General features: G+C 34.0%; 1 protein-coding gene across 1 annotated transcript in view; it reads left to right on the forward strand.

The window, feature by feature from the left end:
- The window catches only part of LOC114330269 (potassium channel subfamily T member 2), a 630,795-nt gene that overhangs the window by 564,348 nt on the left and 44,904 nt on the right, over nt 1-21,543 (forward strand). The window contains exons 15-16 of the mRNA XM_050662017.1: nt 4,141-4,326; nt 15,971-16,156. Of these exons, the coding sequence (XP_050517974.1) occupies nt 4,141-4,326; nt 15,971-16,156 (372 nt within the window). The remainder of the gene's footprint in view (nt 1-4,140; nt 4,327-15,970; nt 16,157-21,543) is intronic.

Below are 21,543 nucleotides of genomic sequence, written 5' to 3' on the forward strand. Positions count from 1 at the left end.
AGAGGGTACACAGTCCTGTAGGTGCTCGCCACGCGTAACAGATGCGTAACAGTCTATTCGGTGTTCAAGAGCCTCTAGGTTGGCAATATCTACCGCCCTACTTCAGACTGGGGCCATGTAAAGAACTATAGACTGCACTACATCGTATATTCCCTCCTACCTATTCCCTCCAGCGCAGTCGCTCTCTACGTAGTCTTGCGCATCACCAACCGCAGGTGCTCGCACCATCTCCATTGGTGTGGAATGTTACTCCTGTGTACTTAACGCACTCTTTTGGAGTGATCTCCTCACCACTTCACTCTAATGCCACACTCTATTGTATTTAGGATCTCTTGAGGATCACTGCCTCGATTTTCAGACCGCACTCACATATCCAATCTTTCGTAAGGCTATTTGCACTCCGTGATTTGTACAGCCATGATGTCCAAAGTCACTTTCTTCTCAACCACGATCCTTCTCGGATGGATAGTCCGAAACCAGGTTCCTCATTGCAGTGAATTGAAGGCATTCCTGACTTCGAGTAGGAGCAAGGCGGCCTTATTTCTAGTCACAGGTCTCCGTATTCAACGCTCGATACACCCCCAACACTGCATCAGCCCTGCTAACATTCTTGCAAAATCCATACTCTCTGGATGATAAACCTTCAAACCTCTCAATCAATTCATCTATCCTCCTACGCAACATACTCTCAAACAGTTTACTTTCCTTTTAGTATGGTATAACTAGACAAAACCCAGACATCCAAAGTGAAGATTATCCTCCAACACCAAATTGTTCTCTATATGGTCCACATAATGTTCAGAAAAAAGTCACACCATTTTGAGCGTCGGGTTTGGGCGGGAGAGGGGGAGAAATCGTTAAATTCGTAGTTTTTTACGTTTTTTGTCAATATTTCTAAAACTATGCGGTTTAGCATGAGCAAGTTTTTATACAAAATTGTTATACATTAAATTTGAAATAAAAAAGGCCCTATGCATAATCCTTCTAAAATGAACGGTTCCATAGTTACGGATAAATTAGTCTGGGACTCACAATTAACAAAAATAAACTGATAGTTTCTTGGATATTTACGAACCGATTTTATTTTCAAAAAATGTGTTGAATAGACGATAAAAGACCTCATCCAAAACTATAAAAAAATATACAGGGTGTTATTAAAAAAATTAAAGTTAGGGGTTGTAACTAAGGGATGAATATTTAGGGGATGATTTTTTTGTTTGTCATATTAAAGTTTATTACAAGTAGAATATATCACTTTTTGTCCCATTCGAAAATCTCAATTGGTTAAAGAGATATAGCGTGGCTAAATTAGTCTGGGACACCATGTATATCGAAAAACATTGATTTTTTTATATAAAATTAACACTTTCGATAGCGAATAAATCGAAAAGTATTAATTTTATCAAAAAAATGTATAGACCATTTTTTGCTTAGAATGAATCTTTTTATCAACTTTTGCAGTCAAAATATAATAAAAAATTTCCACCCCGAGATGGGGTGGCAACCACCCTCATGGTAAAAGCGCCTTTCGGCATCATATAGATTTTGATCCTTGGACTATCTACTACTTATTCTCAAATTTTCAAGCAAATCGATTTATTTTGTAAAAATTGCGAGGTGAAAAGCTTCGGTTCCTGGACTAATTGGGCTAACATGGCTATTTGTAATAAAAAGCCTTCTTTTGAAAAACTTTGCTGTGTGAGACAGGTAAACGAGAGTTACTATAAAAATGCAGTTGTTTTATATAAGTCCCTATTTTTAAACTAGGAGTTGTAAACTCAAAATTCAGATACACACCCAATAATATCACCAGGAAAATCACCAGATTTATCTTCTTTTTTTGGTTGGTCTTGTCGGCCTTCGCCGGTGATCCATAAATATTATATTATACTAATTCTTCTCGCTAAAGGGCTCTAAAACCAACTCTCTTTTGTATAAATTCAGACTAAAACTCCAAAAGTAAAGGAATAACGAAGAAAACATAAAAATTCTCCGATATAACTGAATTAACCTATTAATTTTAGATGTCAGTAATGTCAAAATTTCATAATTTAATGGGTAAACGTGCTTACGGCTGGACCAATTACAAAGAAGCATTAAGCCGCGGTAAATTTGAATTATTCCTCTTGGTTTAAAAACGAAGTATAATAATAATTATTAAAGCCACTTTTAATTTAATACTGATTAGGCCAGGGTAATAAGACAAAAATATACCTACCTTGTTCGTGACACTTCAGCAGCCAGGGTACTGGAGCGTTTTTTCGACAGGTAATACCTATAGGAACAAACTGTAACTATTTCCTGCGTAGGATCTGACGACCATTTTTATTTATAAACAATTAACTGTCAAAAATGGCATTTTCTCCTTTTTTTTTCAAATCAACGGAAAACAGTGAAACTTATGATTTTTTTAGTACAAGTATCTTCGAGATTATCGAAAAAGCTTTAAAATGACGTATTACAAAGTTTGATATACTCATTTATTGTTAATATAATTGCAAAAAAGTCGGAATTGCAAAAAAAAATATTTTCTCAATAACTGTTGTAAAAATTGGTGTACCGCTTTGAAATTTTTGTCAAATAAAGATTCTTTGATGCTTAATATGTGATAAAAATTTCAAATCGATTCATTCAATTGTTTAAATTTTATTCAAATTGTTTTTCCCAGAGAGCATTTTTTTTGCAATAACATAAGTCAGAAAAAATGACCTAAGAACCATTCCACAGGTGTCAAATGAAAGAGCATGAGCTACATTTTAAACATGGTTTAAAAAACCAATAAAAAATGCATCTATTAGTAATAAATAATTATGCAAAATATCGTAAATTTTTCTTTATAATCTTTTTGAATAACTTTTTCCAAAAAAATTAACTTTTTTACCCTGTTTTAAGTGCACAACTACCAAGTAATGTTATCTATATCATAATTGATAAAAAATTGTAATAAATATGTATAATTTCTTTTATAACAAAATAAAAAGTTTATAAGGAAAGATTTACGATACTTTTGCATAATTATTTATTACTAATAAATGCATTTTTTTATTCACTTTTTTTAAACCAAGTTGAAAATATAGCTCATGACCTTTCATTTGGCACCTGTGGAATGGTTCTAACGTAATTTTCTTTTGACTTATGTTATTGCAAAAAAAAATGCTCTCTGGGATAAACAATTTGAATAAAATTTAAACAATTGAATGGATCGCTTTGAAATTTTTATCACATATTAAGCACTAAAGAACCCTTATCTGACAAACATTTCAAAGCTGTACACTAATTTTTACAACAGTTATTGCGAAAAGATTTTTTTTTGCAATTCCGACCTTTTTTCACAATTATATTAACAATAAATGAGTATATTAAACTTTGTAATACGTCATATTAAAGCTTTTTCCATAATCTCGAAGATATTTGTACTAAAAAAACCATAAGTTTCCCTGTTTTCCATTGATTTGAAAAAAAAGTGAAAAATGCCATTTTTGACACTTAATTGTGTATAAATAAAATGGCCGCCAGATCCTACGCAGGAAATAGTTACAATTTGCTCCTATAAGTATTACCTGTCGAAAAAATGCTTCAGTACCCTGGCTGTTCAAGTGTCATGGAAAAACCCTTATTACCCTGGACTAGATCTGTTTATTATTATTTTAATTTAGAATTTGACCTGCTTATACAATCCTATTCATAAAGATTAAATAGTATATTAATTCTAACGTGTGCGTAGGCTTTTACCTAATTTTTGTAATGCCAGAGTGAGTATTATTTTGCTTTTTTTTATGCTGATCAAATTTTTGTACGCATTTGTAATTATAATTTTGTTTTTTTTTAATTTGTTCTGCTGGTGCTCCCCTCTACAAACTTTGTACAATGAGAACTTGTATAACGGTGGAATTATAAAATTGTTAAATTTACTATTTTTAATAATAGGAATCAACCACAATTTTAGTTGATACCATATGATCAACACCGGCTACTTCAAAAATTAAGGGAATATTTTCGTAACTTGCAGCTGATTTAATAAATAAATCACTTGTTTGGCTAATTACATATCTGATATACCTATTGCGTTATAAATATTCTAACTTTAATATATCTTTTTAAGTATCTCTAAATTGACCATGGTATTTTTATTTTATTCAGAGAGAAAAAGAGCGAGGTTCTCACATATCATACATGTTCCGACTTCCCTTCGCCGCCGGCAGTGTCTTCAGTGCAAGCATGCTTGATACTCTACTGTATCAGGCCTTCGTTAAGGACTACGTCATAACCTTTGTACGTCTTCTTCTTGGAGTGGACCAAGCTCCAGGTTCGGGATTTCTGACATCGGTAAGTTAGATACCAAACATGTCTATTTTAGTTATATATTTAGGTAAACTAGACTATCAGCAGGAATTTAGAGAGGGAAGGTCAACAATAGACGCAATACACACAATCATACAGCCAATTGAGAAGACTGGCACATCATTTTCATAGATTTCAAGAAAGCATTTGATAGAATGAATCAACACAAAACCAAATTGCCTATTTAAGAGCAAACGCGTTCCAAGATTGCGGCTCTAATTTTGAATATTTTGTCGAGGTATTTGGCACACATATTCGTAATATAATAAAGAATGGCGGTACAGAGCTCAATTTCAGAAATATGTTAGTATGTGGAAATTACTCTATAACTAAATAAAATATTGAAAAAAGGAGCCTTTACCGCCATTAAGAAAGACAAAAAAATACACTTTCTTCAAATAAACTTTTTTATCCTGTGCCTAGATTTTGTGTCACATTGGAACTACTAAAAATCGATTTTTTTATAGCAAGAAATCGAACGTCACTGAATTGGCAACATTTTGCGCCTATGTGTATAAAAATTATTGTTTTTGATAGTATAAACCTCACTGTCAGTGTCGAATTACCGACGCACTGTTGCCTCACTTTTGAAAGTTCGCAGAACTTTCGCAATCTTGGACCGCGTTTGTTGCTACCTGTTGATCGCTACTGTGTGCTCTTAAGGAAAAATTCAGAGATAAATTGAAATCCCCATTGAGGACGCAAACAGCGACATCTATTAAAGAAAATAGAAAGTAAGAATGTCTCAAATACAGGTCTTTAATTTGCAGAGTAGTCATCATTCTCTTTGCCTTATGCATATGCGGGGTCGGCTTCCCTAATTGCATTTCTCCACACAATTCTATCCTGGGTCATATCAATATTAATCCCCTTTACCGACATGTCCTGCCTAATCGTCTCCCCCACGTCTTCTTTGATCTTCCTCTCCTACTCTTTCCAGGAATCTGCACGTCAGCTTTTCTTCGTATTGGATGATTAACGTCTCGACGTTGAACATGACCAAACCATCTCAACCTATGCTCTCTCATTTTGGCATTAATTGGTGCCATACCCAGACTTCCCCTAATATACTCATTTTTAATTTTATCCTTTCTTGTCACTCCACTCATCCATCTAAGAATTCTCATCTCCGCTACATGCATTAGTTGTTCCTCTTTCTTTTTCACTGCTTAACATTGAGTTCTGTACATCATAGCCGGTCTTATGGCTGTTTTATAGAATTTTCCTTTCAGCTTCATTGGAACTTTTCTGTCACACAAGACACCACTCGCTTCCTTCCACTTCATCCATCCAATCCTAATACTACTGCTTGCATCTCCATCTATTTCTCCATTACTCTGTAATACCGATCCCAGGTACTTAATACTATTGCTTTTTACAATTAGTTTACCATCCAAAGATACCATTTTATTTGTAGTAACTCCATCTTTAAATGAACATTCCAAATACTCTGTCTTTGTCCTACTAAGCTTTAAACCTTTTTCCTCCAGAGCTCGTGTCCACTGTCCCAGTTTTTGTTCTAAGTCTCTTTCACTATTTCCTACTAACACGACATCATCAGCATACATTAAGCACCATAGAATGTTACCCTGTAGTTTCGCTGTTATCTGGTCCAAAAACTAATAAGAATAAATACGGAATAAGCACCGAGCCTTGGTGCAATCCTACTTTCACAAGAAATTTATCAGTCTCTCCCACACCTGTCCTAACGCTAGTCGTTACTCCCTCATACATATCCCTCACAATCTTTACATATGCACCAGGGACTCCTTTCTTATTGAGTGCCCACCACAGAATCTCTCGAGGAACTCTATCATATGCTTTCTCAAGATCAATGAATACCATATGAGCGTTTGTTTCTTTACTCCTGTACTTTTCCATCAACTGCCTTATAATGAAAATTGTGTCTGTTGTTGATCTGCCCTGTTGATATGTCGGTCTCTTCACGTATCCGTCTATCAATTACTCTCTTCCATATTTTCATGGTGTGGCTAAGCAGTTTTATAGCCCTGTAGTTTGTACACTGCTGTATATCTCCCTTGTTTTTGTATACAGGTACTAGTATCCTGCTTTTTCATTCTTCTGGCATTTGTCCAACTTCCATAATTCTATTAAATAAACCTGCTAGCCACCTTGTTTCTGTCTCTTCCAATGCTTTCTATACTTCCCCAGGAATATCATCTAATCCTACCGCTTTTCCTTTCTTTATTTTTTGAAGCGCTTGAGCCACTTCCTCGTTTGTTATTTTGGTGACCATTGCTGCTACTTTCTCCGTTGGCTCCACAGGCTGTCTGTCAAATTCTTCATTTAATAAGCTGTCAAAGTACTTTCTCTATCTCTTTTTGACACCCTTTTCGTGAACTATGTAGTATTTTATTATTTTCATCTCGGATACATCTAATCTGATTAAAATCTTTTGCTTTCTTTGCTCTCTGGCTATTTGATACATCCTCGTTTCGCCTTCCCTGGTATCAAGTTGATCATATAGGTTTGAATACGCTTCTGCTTTAGGTTTTGCTACTGCTACTTTCGCTTCCTTTTTCGCGACCATATAGTTTTGAAGATCTGTGTTGGATCTGGTTTCTTGCTACTTTTTATATAATTTTCCCTTCTCTTTTATTTTTCCTTGTATTCGTTTGACCACCACCAAGTCTCTTTATCCTCAAATTTTTGTCCTGACGTTTTCCCCAGTATTTCAATAGCAGTCTCTCTAATACTACTGGCCATTTTTCTCGAAATTGTAGTAGGGCTTCTTTTCACGTTCCAACATATTTTCTCTACTATTCTTTCCCTGAATAGACCTTCTTTCTCATCTTTTAGCATCCACCACTTGATTGTTTGTGGTCCTCTTCGATATTTTGGTTTAGTTTCACGTTTTACTTCGATGTCCAGAACAAGCAGCTTATGTTGTTGGCTTAGTGTCTCACTAACTATTACCTTGCAGTCCTTGCATTCACGTATGTCTTCTTTCCTTATCATGAAATAGTCTATTTGGGATTGATGTTGTCCACTTTTGTACGTAACAAGTTGAGTTTCTCTCTTTTTAAAGAATGTGTTAACAATCGCCATATCTAGAGCTGTTGCTAATTCAAGCATATCATCTCCAGCTTCATTTGTAGTTCCAAAGCCTAATCCCCCATGTATTGCTTCGTATCCTGCCTTGGCTTGGCCCACATGTGCATTGAAATCACCTCCTATTACAACTTTCTCCTCTGACGGAATATCACTCAGGACGTCTCCTAATTGGTCATAGAAAGCTCTTCTTTCATTCTCACCCAGACCTGTCTGAGGAGCATACACATACACAACATTCAATACCTCTTTATCAATTACAAATTTCACTGACATCATTCTATCACTCGTTCTTACAACTTCCACTACGTTATCTTTCATTTCACTATCAGCAATTATACCAACTCCATTTCTAGTGTTACTACTCCCTGCATATCACAATTTGTATCTTCACCTAGTTCTTTTGCCCTTTGTCCTTTCCACCTAGTTTCTTGAATGCAAGAATTTGAGAATTTGAACTCTCCTTCGATTGAGCGCATCCAATAACTCCAGACTCTTACCTGTAAGACTACCAAGATTCCACGACCCTATCCTGATTTTTCTAACCTGCAATGGTGTTCCCCCTGAGATAGTCCTCACCCGGAAATCCGAACTGAGGCTCATTTTACTTCTGGCACATTTTACCTCAGGAGATGCCATCATTTCAGTATAAGTTTAATATCATTGGAGAAGGTCTTTTTATTATTATGGCCTGAAAAGATTTTGTTTGGATATTTGATGCCTGAGTGCCTTTTCTATCAGTACCATACCCTGCCCTGCACGTTTAGCCAATACACCACCAATGCAACCAAAGTGCAGTATTACCCCACACCAGCCTGCATTTTTCTGTATGGGCCAGGATCCCTACTGTAAGGACTGCCCTATAAGCCAATGTATTGTTGCCCGTATCCCGCCGGTAGGAGGCACGTACTTTATTCGGGACACAGAATTTTTTAATTTGCAGAGTAGTAATTAGTCCAAATAATCACATATATGGTGTTAAGTAATGTGTCTGACACAGAAATGTGAAGAAATATTGAGGATCGTAGAGAGAAAAATAATTCGTAGGATAGCAGACCCACTCATAGCAGAAACCAGATAAATTTACGTAATAATTAATTTAGAAATCTGATAAAATACGAAGAAGAGAACTTTTGAACGGAACCGACATCATCAGATTTATCAAGGCGCAGAGATTCAGATGTATGGAACATGCAGAATGTATACTTATCAAAAAGCAGTTATCAAGGAAATCACCAAATGGAGACCAATAGCAGGCAGATCACGAGGAAGAACCAAAACCAAATGGAAGAACCAGATAATTGAGGACCTTAAGAAGATGGGAATTAAAAAATGGGTAACCACAAGCCAAACCAGGAACGAACAAATCTTTGTCGAGCCGCAATTAAATCATCTCCGTCTTCTGTATAGCTGGTGTTAGTTCTCTCCCTTCTAGCCATATCCTAAGTATTTTAAGGACTGTATTTTCCCTATTCATACTATCCATTTTAAGCCCTTTCTCAAAGTGCTATATACTAGTATGTACCTGGTTGTCTGCGTAAGAAATTGCCTGTATTCCCTCTCCTAGGTTGGTCTGCAGTATGTTGTTATAGAGTCCATTCCAGAGCATTAGTCCTAGTACCATGCCCTGTGGCCCTCCCGCAGACATATTCATTGTATTGTCTTTTGTTACATTAGTCCTCTTATCTGAGAAATAATCCCTCACCAAGTTCTGCAGGTATAAAATTCAATTGCTCCTAAAAATCTGATGACTTCCACCAGATCGTATTGTTAAATGCATTCTTGATGTCCAGGAAGGATACCACCATCTACCCCAGTTCTGAAGGTATACGGATGTGGCGACACGCTTCAATTGCTATTTTACTATTTTTTAATTGCTAATTTTAAATATTAACTTTCCTTTCTAAACGAAATAATATGTGTCATTTAAAATTCACATGTGTTTCGCTCCTAATACACAAAACCAGAATGTATAAAATTAATGGCTTTTTCATGGGAAACACAATTCCATAATAGATTACGGTACCAGATTAGCCACCCTCTTTATGTGAACTTCTTAAAAACCACAGAAATATTTTCAGATTTTGAAACGTCAGATTTAAATTATCGCCTGTCTGGCCATATAGTAGAACCACATGATGACAGATTAGTGTTTGTGGTGTAGTGAGTCGATACACAGCCTCCAGCCGGTTCACACAACCCAGCAGGCGTCGGTCGGTCATAAACCATCGCTGGGCAAAATAATAACAAACCCTTGGGGGATATAAACAAAGCACGCCTTTTTTTACCAAAAATAAATAAATATATTATTGACAGACAGTTTGTTGTTTTTACATTTATTTTAATTTCATTTAATCGTTTCCGTGGACAATAAGATCACATACGCAACCACCACACCACGGAACACGAATATTTCAATTTCTTCTAATAAAATGATGATTTTCCCCCTGCTTGAGTTATTAAATCCGTTTTTGATGTCTAGGAAGACTGAAACTGTCCACCTACCTCTGCATGCTTATTTATCTCTTACTATCCTGTTTATGGCGTCTATGACAAATCTGCCTTTTCTGAACCTTTATTGGCGACCCAACAGGCCTCCGTTTTCCTTTATTTCTTTTTAGAGCGTTGACTTTATGAGGATTTCAAATAGCTTTCCTAGTGTAGCTATTTAGCACGTTTATTGACTACAAAGCACCCGGTTTATCCACGATGAATTTCTGTATTCTAGCGAAGTCCATATCGTTTTCCATGTTTTCCCTTATGTTTCAGCCTTTTCCTTAATAATGATCTTTGTTATTTCCGGTGCAATTCTGTCAAGTTCGGGTGCCTTTTCTGCCTTAATTCCTTTCCTGCTTTCATTATATATTTCATTATGGAGCCATTTGTTGGTGCCTCTGTAGACACCAGGCAGTATTTTGAAGGTTTCCTCTATTTTTTGCGGGATCTGCTGGTTTTTTTCTGTAACTGCCCTTTATTTTAAAGAAGGCGTTTCCTTTGAGTTGGTCGAATTTGATTTTATGTACCGCCACTCTTTATGGTAGTTCGCGCAGTTCTCGATGTGTGATATCACTTTTAACTTGGACGGAAATGTAATTTGTTACAACGTTACACTATGTTTGTTGTAAGTAATTTTAAAGACATTTTGAAACACATACAGAAAGATAAACATTTTTTAAACGCTTTTCTTTACTTCAATAGTTTGCATAAAATCTTTAGACGTTAATTTGACTGACTTTTCTTCAAGGCAAATGAATGAAAATTTGCAGACATATGCATTCGCGGGAACAATACACGAAAAGTCAATAAAAAAATTTTTTATGTTTATTAATTGTTTAAATAAAAAACACGATTTTAATGGAAAATGCTTAAATTCTCTTGTTTTTTACAATGTAAAAACTTTAAACTTTTACTGATTGTAGCTAATGATATGAACTATACATAATTTTACTTTTTACGTTGTTTACGTTATGCTTCATAAATAAACAATAAAGTTTCAAATTTTGGACGCTCATATATTTGTTTATATATAAATCGGCGTTTATTCGTGTCAAATTCAATACGATACAAAACAAAACTTCAACCAAAACTCAAATTAAAAAAAATTCGTGTTTTTATCGTAGTCCTAGAAAAACCACCGAGAGACGTTTTGTGCTACAACTAAAACATTAGAATTCGTTTTGTCGTATTAATTAATTAAACGCTTTTCTTTTGTTCAATCCTTTGGGTCAAATCTTTGGACGTTAACTTGACTGCCTTTTCTTCAATGCAAATGACTAAAAATTTGCAGACATATGCATTCGCGGGAACAATACACGAATAGTCAATAAAAAAATTTTTTTGTTTATTAATTGTTGAAATAAAAAAACGTTTTTAACGGAAAATGCTTAAATTCTCTTGTTTTTTACAATGAAGAAACTTGAAACTTTTACAGATTGTAGCTAATTATATGAACTATACATAACTTTACTTTTTACATTCATTGTTTACGTTATGCTTTATAAATAAACAATAAAATTTCAAATTTTTTACCGATTCCGACTACTTTTCATGTTTGTACATCATATGTTTTATACATATTTTAATAAACATGATGATATATTTTAATGTTTGAAAAGTCTAAGACTAAAAAGTAAAAAATAAAAAAATATGAAAAAAATATTTTTAAGAAACACTTTTCTTTAGTTACGAGTGACTAAAATAAAACATATAAAAAAATCAACTAAAAAGCAAAGAATACAAAAAATTGAAAAAATCTAACACATTCGTTAAAGAAAAGCGTGGTGCAAAAACCGTTTATTCGATCAAGACGCGCCACGCTTTTCTTTGACAAATGTGTTAGATTTTTTAAAATTTTTGTATTCTTTGCTCTTTAGTTGATTTTTTATAATATGTTTTATTTTAGTCACTCGTAACTAAAGAAAAGAGTTTCTTAAAAATTTTTTTTAAATTTTTTTTTAATATAATGACACAAAAATAAAAGGAATAAAATAATCGGGTACATTTATGGAAAGCCACAAATAAATTTTCATAAGCCCTTGGGCCTAGCGAGCCGCAATTTGGCCACCCCTGTTATACGGTATTTGTATCATACAAATTCTTTATTGTTTGGTTTAAATATTGCCAATCGAAATATTTAGATGTTCAGAAAACTCTTATCTTCTTATTCAGGTGCCATCTCCACTACGGAGGTTGTCAATCAATATAGCTATTTTAATTTTTGAGGCAGTAGCTCTAAATAGTTGTTTTGAGCTGCATCCAAACCATTCTCTCAGGTGCTTTAGCCATGAAATCCGTCTTCTTCCGATGCTTCTTCTGCCATCTTTCTTTCCTTGCATTATGAGTCGCAGGATGCCATACTTCTCGCCCCGCATCACATGTCCGAGATACTGTAGTTTTCTCTCTTTAATTGTAAGTTCAACTTTCTTCTCTTTGCCTATTCTTCTCAGTACTTCGTTGTTCGTAACTCTATTTACCCAGGAAACCCTCATAATTAGAGACTGGAAAATATGCACTAAAAAATGTCTAAAATATGCATGCAATATGCATTTTAAAACAAGCTGAATATGCACAATTAACATGCAAATATGCATTTATATATGCACTTATTTTTATATGAATAATTTTATGGTTTACGTTAAATACATAAATAAATAAAAAATAATAAAAATAAATAAATAGGTTTGAATTTAAACCAAATTGTATTATTATTTCTTAATATATTTTTTTAACTTCAGGTTTTGTGACAAATAAAACGGCAAAATATTTTATTTTGACCACAAGATAAATAAGAGTACAATAAAATAAATGTACATATTTTTATTGTTACAATATTGATTCATATTTTCTAAACTAATATTATAAAAAGAGTACAATAAAACAAATTTACATATTTTTATTGTTACAATAAATAATCATATATTGATTCATATTTTCTAAACTAATATTATGTCTTCTATCTGTTAATATTTGTTTATAGGCAGAAAAAGATCTCTCAACGTCACAAGATGTAATTGGGGCATATTTAAACTTTGCTATTAGAGACGGATCCATATTAATATTTTCATCGAAGTTTCCAAAATTGATTATATTATTTATTGAACGCAATAAAGTGAAACCCTCATTTTTGTTTAAAACGTCATCAAGTTTATCTTTAATTTTTACTCCAATTTCCCCATTCAGATTTGTTATTTTCTGTTTAACCGAATCAACAATAGACATACTATTGTGAAGACATAAATTTTGAGCCTCTAATTTTGTAATTGAACTTTCAATGATATCGAAATTCGATTTTATATACAACAATTGATTTTTAATAGACTTTTCTTTAAAAATATTTTGACAGTTATCAATAGCGGTACAAGTCGGATCAAAACTTGAAATAACGCTTTTGATGTCGTCGTAGTGTTCAGATAAAAATATAGCACTTTTAAGCCAAGTTCCCCATCTGGTTAATACTGGTTCTGGTGGTAAAGGAATATCGGGAAGCATCTCCCTATATACCTGTACACGTAGTGGTGCTTTCAGAAATACTTTTTTTACATTATTTATTAAGGTGTTTACATTGGGAAATTCAATTCTAACTTTCTCTGCAACTCTGTTTAGGCCGTGCGCCAAACATGTACAGTGAATTAAATTAGGGAAAAAGATTTTAAGATTGGATGCAGCTTTCATCATATATGAGGCGGCATCACTAAGCATTAATAATATTTTTTCAAATGGTACTTGATCAGGTAAAAAAAAATTTGTTAGGGATTCGTTAACAAATCTAGCTATTGTAGCATAGTTTGTTTTTTCCAAACATTTTACACTAATTAAGTATGAGTTTTTAAAATCGCCAGAGTCGTTAAGAACTCCAACAATTAGATTCGCAATTTGTCGACCCTTTGTATCCGTTGTTTCGTCGACGGAAATCCAAAGATAATCGGCTTTTAACTGATTTTTAATACTCGTCATCACATCTTTGTAACATGCACTGACATATTTTTTCCGAAGAGTTGAAGAACTTGGTATTTGAGCTGGTTTATCTTTAATCTTGCAATAAGTTTTTAAAAAGTTTTGACACGATTTATGTTCTAACTTGTGCAGAGGGATATTGCAGTTCAAAAAAAAATGGCATAAATCCTTTGCAAAGGTTTCTTGCCCAACTGACGTATTCTGAATCTGCAAACTGTTCTGTAGAATCTGCTGGCGAGGTTTATTATCATTTTTTGATAGCTTAGTTTGGTGAAGTGAAGTTTTTATGTGTTGAACTACTTGGAATTTCTTTTGACATGGAATCTGGAATATAATGATAATGATGTTTTAGATGTTTTCGTAAATAGATACCTACATTAAAATGATCAAACTTTTTAAACCTCCCCCAATTTTTTTTTATTTCTCAAAGTGAAATTGAAATCGTCAAACAATAAAGTACAGTCAGTGTACCGTAGTATACAGGGTGGGCCACTCTCAACACCTCGCTCTGTATAAGCCAAACCGTTGCGAACTTTAAAAAACAGTTTTTGAAGAAATGGGACGGTTTGTCATTTTAGAATAGACAGACACATAGATGTGCAAAGAAGTTTGATAAGTTTAAAAATCTATTGAAGTGGAGAACTTACCTTTTTATCACAAATGGTGCAAAACATACTTTCACTGTCGATAACTTTTAGATGATTGTTACTTCCAATCCAACTTCTGAGAAGACTTGATTTTTCCCTTGCTACTTTAGGCATTTTCACAATAATAATAAAATGATTTTTTTACACAGTATAGTCAATAACTTGCAATCACAAAAGTTGAATAATCGGCGATTGATTTAAGACTAACCATTCATAAAATAAAATAATCTATCCTACCCTTAAAACAGTGTTGCCAACTCGACCAATATAGTATTTGCCAAACCTCACAAGAATGATGGAATGATCAGTTCAACAGTAGGTATTCCATTATCAACTAATAAAAAATCCCTATAGCAAGCATAACCCAGTACAGATAAATTATTTGTTTTAAAAAATGCTGAAACATGATCCTGTAGTTAATAGTAATCTCATGGTCCACAGACATAAGTACTAATATAAACATTATTGAAGGCGAAGGGATTTGCTGATGTAGGTGTGTATGTGTGAATGATTAAACATTTTTTGTTAGGAATCAGATTTGACTCACTGATATCAGTTTCAAGTTCCTGTGAGAGAGTTCCTAAGTTGTTTTAGTAATTGTAAGGCCAACATAAAAATTTGTTCTGAATTAGAAGATTTTCGATTTTTACTAAATAATTTTTATATTATTTAATATGCTAGAAAATATGCTATATGCTAAACAAGAAATAAATAAGCTAAACAACACAAAAATATGCCAAATCTAGCATAAAATAAGCTAAATTGGCAACGCTGCCTTAAAATTTCGTTTTGGTTGGTTTTCCCAGAATAATTCATAGTTGGCCGACACCAGCAGAAAGTACAGGTAATATTTGTAATGTTATTCAAAATATAATCGGTATTTACTTAGGTAATTTGTAAATTCTGAGAAGTCTATAAATCTTAAATATCCGGATAATGATACCTGCAGCTATAAATAACGCCCATTATGTTTATGGGTACAACAACAAAGGAGCTTAACAGCAAAATATTTACTTTCACATTTTATTTTAATGGATGTTGATGTTACTAATATATACCTTATTTTTAAATGGGGTAGAGTAAATTCCCATCAAAATATGCATTTATATGCTCTTAAATCTCCAAATATGCAAGGCATATGCATTTATGAAAAACATGAGAAATATGCAGCATATATATGCATATGCATTTTGCATATAATCCAGTCTTTACTCATAATTCTTTTATAGGTCCACATTTTAAAGGCGTTAAGTCGTCTCATTGTCTCTACATTTAACGTTCATGATTCCACTGTATACGTAACATTTTGTTAGGCGTACTTTAAGAGCTAATGTTAAATCTTGGCTACAAAACTTTTATATAGATGTCCAAACATCCAATATTGATATGTAGGAGGGAACTGAGTAATTTCCTGAAGATATTTTATGCCTGTTACTATATTCTCTTTTTTTTTTCAGATGAGGATATCAAAAGACGACATGTGGATCCGCACATACGGCCGCCTCTACCAAAAACTCTGTTCCACGACCTGCGAAATTCCTATAGGTATCTACCGAACGCAAGACACGTCGATCTCGGATTCCTCTCATGTGAGTATGAGCGCAGCATCATCCCCGTGGTCATCATGTGTGCGTGTGCCGTCGGTGAGTAGACATACAGCAACAAACTACTATTTTCCTTTTTCTATAAACTTTTTGGCACCCCCAATATATTGCTAAAGTATATTGAGAATATTTGTGATTTATCAAATAGCAGACGCAACACAATACTGTATATACGACTATTTATTTACAAGTTTACAGTTCGAATTTTCTTTATAACATCAAACACTTCCAACAATGCTTCTTCTATTAATATACCTACCTTTTCTCAGAACACATTTTTGAACTTCAGCTTTCCTCAATTTTCAGACAAGAAACGTTAAAACCATCTCAAAACCCTTAAATCTATCAAAAATAAAGTCAAATCTAATAACCTAATAATTAGCAGGCAGACAAAGGCAATTGTCTGGTTATTCTAGACAAAACTCTTTATATTGACAAAGTCACTACTTTTCTTTCTAATAATAATTTAGTGTCACTTCCAGAAGATCCTTTCAAAAAATTCATCAATAAACTCAAAGATAACCTCAAACCGTTTACAGAATTGTTTCTGAACAATTGGCACCTTATTATAAAATACCTAGCAATCCTGTAACACCCAGACTCTATGGTTTACCTAAGATATACTGGAGAGGGAATCCCCATTCGTCCAGTTGTTAGCTTCGTAAAGACTTCTGTTTCCATTATTTCAAAATGTATGCACTTAACCTTACTAACAGCATGACGAACTTCCCCACTCGTCTTTCAGTCAAAAACACAAGTCATCTTTTCAACAATCTCCAACAAATCCAGCTTCACCCAAACATTACCATGCTTTCATTTGATGTTAGCAATCTTTTCATCTCAGTCCCAAAACAAGCAACAATTAATCTGGTACACTCTCTTCTAAGAACAAGTTCTATTACCGTATATACCATCAATTAAATTATTCAATTATTGTAATTTTGTCTAGCTCAAGACTTCTTTGGATTCAACAATGAATATTATAGACAACCTGATGGTTTAGCCATGGGTAGTTGCCTATCTCCTCTCCTAGGTGACATCTTCATGGATCATTTAGAATCAGTACATATCATGAAAAATCCTGAAATTTTCCATTGGTATCGATACGTTGATGATTGTTTAGTCATTATCTCAGGTAACTCGAACACATCTGATTTATTACTTTCTAAAATCAATCAAATCCACCCCAATATTAAGTTCACCATGAAATTAGAGTCATTCCAATCAATAAATTCTAATTTTCTCAACCTCACTATCACCAGATTAAATAACCACTTCGATTTCAGTATCTATAGGAAACCGACACACACCGACCATTTCATACCACTATCATCTAATCACTCCAAGTCACATAAATTTGCTGCCTTTCATAGTTACATACACCGTCTTGAAACCATCCCCTTATCACAATCTAACTACAAGAAAGGATTAAAAATATACTTCGTCAAATAGCATCTAATAACGGTTACGATCCACTCATCATAAACAAGCTCATTCATAAAAAAAGCTTAAGGTCTTAAGACAGGCTGCGTTCCCTGAGGATTTGACAACCAAACCTACTTCTGCTTCAATGCCCTTCCACCAAGATAGGCTATCTGGTGATATTGCAAATAATATCAAAAGATCAGTAGATAACATTTACATTTCTTTTAAGGTATCCAATAACTTTAAAAGAATCTCTATACATCTCTAGGACAATCTCTATACAACTCCAAAGATAGTATCAACTACATGAATCGTAGGGGTGTCTACAAACTACAATGTTCTGACCCTGATGCTACGTATACATATAAAAAGAACCTGTAGATCACTTGCTTCTCGCTCTCTTGAACCAAAAGAGAGAACACCTCTACTTTCTCCCAACATCTTAAACATGTTGGGAGACAGATGTCTCTCTGATTCACAAAGGAGGACCTAGAAATAATCAAGAAAAACAAAAAAATCCGAACTGTGTCAACTGCCATGTTTCGTTCAACCGGCACTTCCAACCACTCCACCGACAACTTTTTTCTTAACATTAATTACAATATTTCATTCCACCCTGTTACTGCTTCCTTCAGATTTTGCTTCCACTAATGCCCGTATAATTGATTTGGTATTACCCACAATGATTTTCTTTTCATTTTCATCCATAAAACCACTATCATCTATCCAGTGACATACATGTAAATTACTGACATTATCATCCACATACTTTCCTATTATCAAAATTTTCATCTACATTCAATCCATCTTCCTTAATTCTATATATGACCAACTTCACCCCATTTATGTAATCTACCATTACCATAACATATCACTTGATATGTTATAACACTCAATCATACTAAAACCAAATCAATAAGTCTTATTGTTTCTTTCCAAGGCCCGTTTATGCTCCATTCTCATTAATTATCTCCTTTACACCTTCTATTCTATCCTCTCTTCCTCCTATCGTTAGCTACATCTTATGAGGGTTTGGTTTCAAAACCTTAGGGTTCCGGGTAGCCTGCGGGGTCGGTAGGAATTAGTCGCCTAAGTCTGAGCTTGTTTTTAATGATATATTCTCCCTGGATTAATTGAGATATTTGTACATTTCTATCACCCCTACTGTGGTCTTTTTTCTTTCAATTTACATAACTTTAACGTTATTGATTTTATGTGTAATGTTGTTTGCCTACTTCCATCATGGACAAACACCACCTTAATGCATTTTAATAAAGCTACTCTAAACACATAACTATAACATCACGGTTAATTTTACTTGATTATTGATTATTTATCACATTGGAGTGATGTTCGTTACTGTTTTCAATTTTAACGGGCTTTACATCAGTGGCTACATAACTAGTAAGTAAATATTTCAACTTCCTGGTGCACTGTCAATTCTGTCATGTCATCATTCAGGATTTCCGCCACATATTATCAGTTGCCAGTTGCCACCAACCATTCAACATGTGAACAACTCAATTTGGGCTCAATATGTGATATTATGTGCATCCATGTTCAATTTCACAATTATAGTCAATGTTTTCATGACTGATCAAGTTTAAAGGGTTATTACCCGAATAGTTTTATATTTTAGTGGTTAGCATGTCAGCATCTTGTGAGTATAACCTTTTTTTTAAACCTTAGTCAACATTTCAAAAACTTTGCGTTAACTTATCAGGTTAGTTAACTTTGCGAAAACTAGTTCTGTGATGTAACCCTTTTTAGGGAAATATAGCTTTTATAAAGGGTTTTACTTGATTTTTGTAATAAGGGAAGGCCAACGAAGTTATGGCTGGGCCAGATCCAGAATATAGTTGAAAGGAGAGACATGAATGTAAGAGATATGAAGAATCTGTCCACCAATAGAAGCGCATGGAAAAAATGGATAAGAGGCCGACAACCCGATGTCCTGAAGGGCTCCAAGGATTTTGAGAAACAAGAAGAAGAGATCCTGGAAAGTATAAGTTAAGTGTTAAGGCCAGCAGCAGTGTGTTGCGTTCCACTATTTTAAGTGTTGCCACGACTAGTAGAGTTTGTAATCAAGTTTGAGAGTTTTTTTTGTTAGTACCTCATTGAATAACTTGTACACCTGGAAGTAAAAATAGAGATTGGAATTTTTTACTTGTTTATATAAGGAAATAAAAAAATTAAAATTTTAAATAAAAAATTACACATTCTATAGATAAATTTATATAAAATTACTGTATATTTTAATATTATAACATAGTAAACCTTAAATATTCAAGGATTACTATGATATTTATACAAAGCTATTGTGATGCATCTGCAATTTTATCGCAAATATTTTTCCCACAAAAATTCTCCCACTCTTTTATTCTTACCTTTACCACGAAACCACTTGAGTGTACCAGTGTAAAGTCACTCTCTTTTTGAAAAATCTCTCACGATATTGGCAATTTGAATTTCTAAATGTTGTATAGACTTGTGTATATTTTTTAAACCCCGTAAACCGTGCCGTTTTTTACCACGTACTTTCTACAGTGGAATTTTTAATGATATATTGTACATACTACACGACATTTTAATATATCCGGTCTTAATGAATAGATAGCGGGGTCATAGATCAATAACGTATAATATTAGGTTTCGTGTGTTTTTACTCTACGAAACGGGTCTGATTGGTGGCAATTTATATGGATAAATTGATGATGTATTTGTACAGATGAGCAAATGAGCATACTACAGCTCTCTAAATAACAGACGTGAATTTGGCACATCTTCTATAGTCCAAGGTAGAGCACTGCAAATAGTCCTTCACTTTAAATCAATCAGCTACAGACAAAATAAAGAAGAAATTCTTAAAGAGTATAATCAAAGTACATGCATTAACGGAAAAAGCGGATGACGAAAAAAAGACCAGTGTTATGAATTTGGATTAGCTTATGATACATGCCCCGAAGCAAAAGAAGATTTGTACTGGTATGATGGTGGTGCTTAGCAATTACTTTCTTTAGAAAAGGATACATAAGATGGCACGGATATCGTCAGATGGACTCACACAGTAAAAAATTGGCCATGTTCTTATAGGCAGTACACACTTCTCTAGCCTTCAGGGCATCCGTTGCCACAGAGGTGCTAAGTCCATCGAAGACGATTATTTGGTAGGATCAAAACTACATGCAAGAATATCAGGTGCAAAAAAGAGGAGAGGAGACTCACCTCTTGAAAGATGAACAAGTCCTGGAAAATACCAGCAAAAGATAAATGAACTGAAAACTACCTTAGATAGAACCAACCAACCCACAAGAATTGGTGAATGGGATGCAGGTAAAGAAGTTATAAAATCTGTATCAAGTTAGATACTAGGAGAGAAACAGTCTCAAAGAAAGAGGGCTTGATTCCATGCTGAGTGCAAGGAAGCGAGGAATAAAGGTCATGAAACAAAGAAAAAGCTAAAATTTACAAGGAGTTCAGAAGAGAGGGCCAACACACAAGAGACTAAAATGAGGTAAGAGTTGGAAACTCCTAGAAACCATAATGATAGGAGAAGGCTTAACAGAAAGATAGACGGCTCAAGAAAAGAATTCAAATGGACACCCAACCTACCTAGAGACAAGACCAGAAACAAAGTAGCTAGTAAGGAAAAGATCCTTAAGAAATGGACGGAACATTTCAAGGATTTTCTAGGCAATAATCACGATACCGTTGACTCTCCAGTGCAGCTAAACCCTGATGAAAATTAGGACAAAATCATTTTATCTACCCTACAGGTTATTCTAAAGTTATATACAGAAAGTTATCGAAAAAATAAAAAAAAGGTATCCGATAAATAAAAACAAGAGAAAATCGGGATCTAATGAATTCTCGGTAGAACTCCTAATACGTATTGGAACCGTGCAAGTTCGGAAAAGTGACACCTGGTTTCATAGCTCGGCAAATTTTTTCGCACTTTTAATTATATTGGCCAATCATATTGGTCCTGATCACTGGACAAT

This window comes from Diabrotica virgifera, chromosome 9, assembly GCF_917563875.1.
Source record: "Diabrotica virgifera virgifera chromosome 9, PGI_DIABVI_V3a".
Classification (NCBI taxonomy): Eukaryota; Metazoa; Arthropoda; class Insecta; order Coleoptera; family Chrysomelidae; genus Diabrotica; species Diabrotica virgifera.